We start from the raw sequence: 2,547 nt of genomic DNA on the forward strand, positions 1-2,547 counted from the left end.
CCTGCTAACAATAGCACATCTATTAATAGCATAGATGCTAGGCACCCTTGAGTATCACTTTAAGTTTTACAGAACCACATTTATATTCTCTATAATCATAAATAAAAATAAATAGGAAAAAAATATAAAAAAGAACTATCAAACTTAACACCCCTGCTAGCAATAGCACATCTATTAATAGCATGGATGCTAGGCACCCTTGAGTATCACTTTAAGTTTTACAGAACCACATTTATATTCTCTGTAATCATAAATAAAAATAAATAGGAAAAAAATTAAAAAAAGAACTATCTAACTTAACACCCCTGCTAACAATAGCATAACTATTAATAGTATGGATGCTAGGCACCCTTGCTTTTCACTTTAAGTTTTACAGAACCACATTTATATTCTCATAAAGTCCATTAAAGATGAATGCAGCTTGTTGTAGTGATGCACACTTGTAAATACCATGCTCAGAAGACTAGCAGGAGGCTCTCAGGCGTCCCTGTTTCAAAAATAGCAAATCAAAAAAGACAGTGAAAGTGTGCCCATCAGATAACAATTTTAAATATTTACTAATACACTTAAAAATTCTATCACAGAAAAGAATGCACGTTTAGTTCAAAACATCCTACCCCTGCATAATTTTGTTTACCTCTCAAAACATTTGAAAACAAAAAATACTTTTCTGAGAATTACTTGGCAAGGGGCTGAAAATCTTATGTTTGTAATTCTCTCTAGTAAAGTATGTCATCTTGCTGCCATTAATATTAGCTAAATGCTTCAACTGCATCTTTTTAAAAGGTGGCAAATTTAATCATTTACGTTACCTTTCAGATGTTCTTATCTTTGGAATTGTCTTTTGCTGAGGTGTCTAGATGGAAGGCCTCGTACTGCGGTGGATATTTCCTTGGGTACACTTTCCTCCGCGTTTCCCTTTGTAGGTCTTCATCCCATGCTCTTTGAAGCTCCAGTGCGTATAGTCTGTCTTGTTCTTCTTGTTGATGCTTCTCAAAATACAGATTCTCCAAATCAATCAGCCTTTTGGTCATGAAGTCTTGCGGTTCCTCCTCGTCTGAGGAACCCTCAGGGGGCGTTTCGTAAGAAATGCCCGGCTCCCTGGCTGCCGCAGGTTCCTGATGCTTCCTCTTGGAAGTATGCTTTCTGCTCAGAGTGTGAGGTACTTCATCTTTTGCCTCAGCTGTGTGGTCTTCAGGTTCCTCTTTCACGCCTGACCCACTGTTCCCACTCTCTGTTTGGGCAGAGGAGTGAGCAGCGGCAGCCTCCGGTTCAATGTTCTTACACCGGGTATACCTGCTGTAGTTAGAGCAGCTAGGTTTGGGCGCCTCGTCTTCTGAGCTGCCCACGTTCCCATCACGGCCGAAAGGTCTCGATGTGCCTTGTTTTGGACTCACCGGACTTGACGAGAGAGTAGCTGCTGGAGTATCTTCTTCAGTTTTAATGTCTTGTCCTGTAGGGCTCATCCCATCCCCGTCGGTTCGCGCAGATGTTTTCTGGCCATCTTGCACAGCTCTGTGCTTCGATGCTGCCTCAGGCTGAGCCTGAAGAGAAGACTTTGAAACACCGTCACAGTGTTTCCGTTTGCACTTTCTTTTTCTTGGGGATGTGCCCGATTCACTTAGGCTGAGCTGTTTGGCCTCTTCCTCCTCCATTTGCCGTTGTTTCTCCAGTCTCAGCTTTTCTGCCTTTTTTCTTTCTTCCTCCATGTCCATGGCCAATAACTCTCTTATGTATTCCTCACTAGCTCTGTTCAGTCTTTCCTCAGTGGCCTGGCGCTCGGCCTCCATCCTCATCATCTCCTCTTCATATTCTTTCCTCAGTTCCCCAGGGTTGCTTAGTTTTCGGACAGGTGAATCATCTTTGAAGACCAGCGATGCCCTGTCTATGCATTCCTGCGGATACTGAGCTTGAATCCTCTCCCACAGTTCCTCATTGATAAAACTGTCCACGCAGATATCAAACGGAGCCCAAGAAGAGATCCAGCAGCGGCAGAAAGGGCAGGACAAATTTTCATTTTGCATAAGTGCCTCAAAGCAGAACCTGCACATCGTGTGGTTGCAAGGCAGAGTTACCGGCTCGATGAGGAATTCCATACAGATGAGACAGCGGCACTCGTCTAAAGACAAGGCCGGGCCTTTTGACGAAGCCATTTCAACGAGTTAAGAAGGTCCAAGTCACACCAGTACCGTGTCCTGAAGCTGCTCCGGATGATCCCTGGTCAGCGGCGATGGCGACGACAGCGACGGCAAAGGTGGCCTCGAAGGTGGCGGCGACGGCGGCAAAGGCGTCGGCTGTGGCGAGGAAAGTTAAGAAGGTCCAAGTCACACCAGTACCTTGTCCTGACGCTGCTCCGGACGATCCCTGGTCAGCGGCGACGACAGCGGCGGCGGCAAAGGCGGCCTCAAAGGTGGTGAGGACGCCAGCTGTGGCGAGGGAAGTTAAGAAGGCCCAAGTCACACCAGTACAGTGTCCTGACGCTGCTCCGGACGATCCCTGGTCGGCGGCGACAGCGGCGGCAAAGACGGCCTCGAAGGTGGCGGCGAC

The 2,547-nt window shown here is 46.3% G+C and overlaps 1 protein-coding gene across 1 annotated transcript; it reads right to left on the reverse strand.

Annotated features, from left to right (window-relative positions):
- On the reverse strand, positions 1 to 2,153 carry LOC110543641 (E3 ubiquitin-protein ligase RNF168-like). The gene is made up of 2 exons (XM_021629909.2): positions 813 to 2,153; positions 1 to 487 (listed from the first exon to the last, which is right to left on the reverse strand). The coding sequence occupies exon 1, from the start codon at positions 2,151 to 2,153 to the stop codon at positions 816 to 818; it is 1,338 nt and encodes a 445-aa protein (XP_021485584.1). The 3' UTR covers positions 1 to 487; positions 813 to 815.
- Between the last annotated feature and the right edge of the window lie 394 nt (positions 2,154 to 2,547).

This window comes from Meriones unguiculatus, chromosome X (assembly GCF_030254825.1).
Source record: "Meriones unguiculatus strain TT.TT164.6M chromosome X, Bangor_MerUng_6.1, whole genome shotgun sequence".
Lineage (NCBI taxonomy): Eukaryota > Metazoa > Chordata > Mammalia > Rodentia > Muridae > Meriones > Meriones unguiculatus.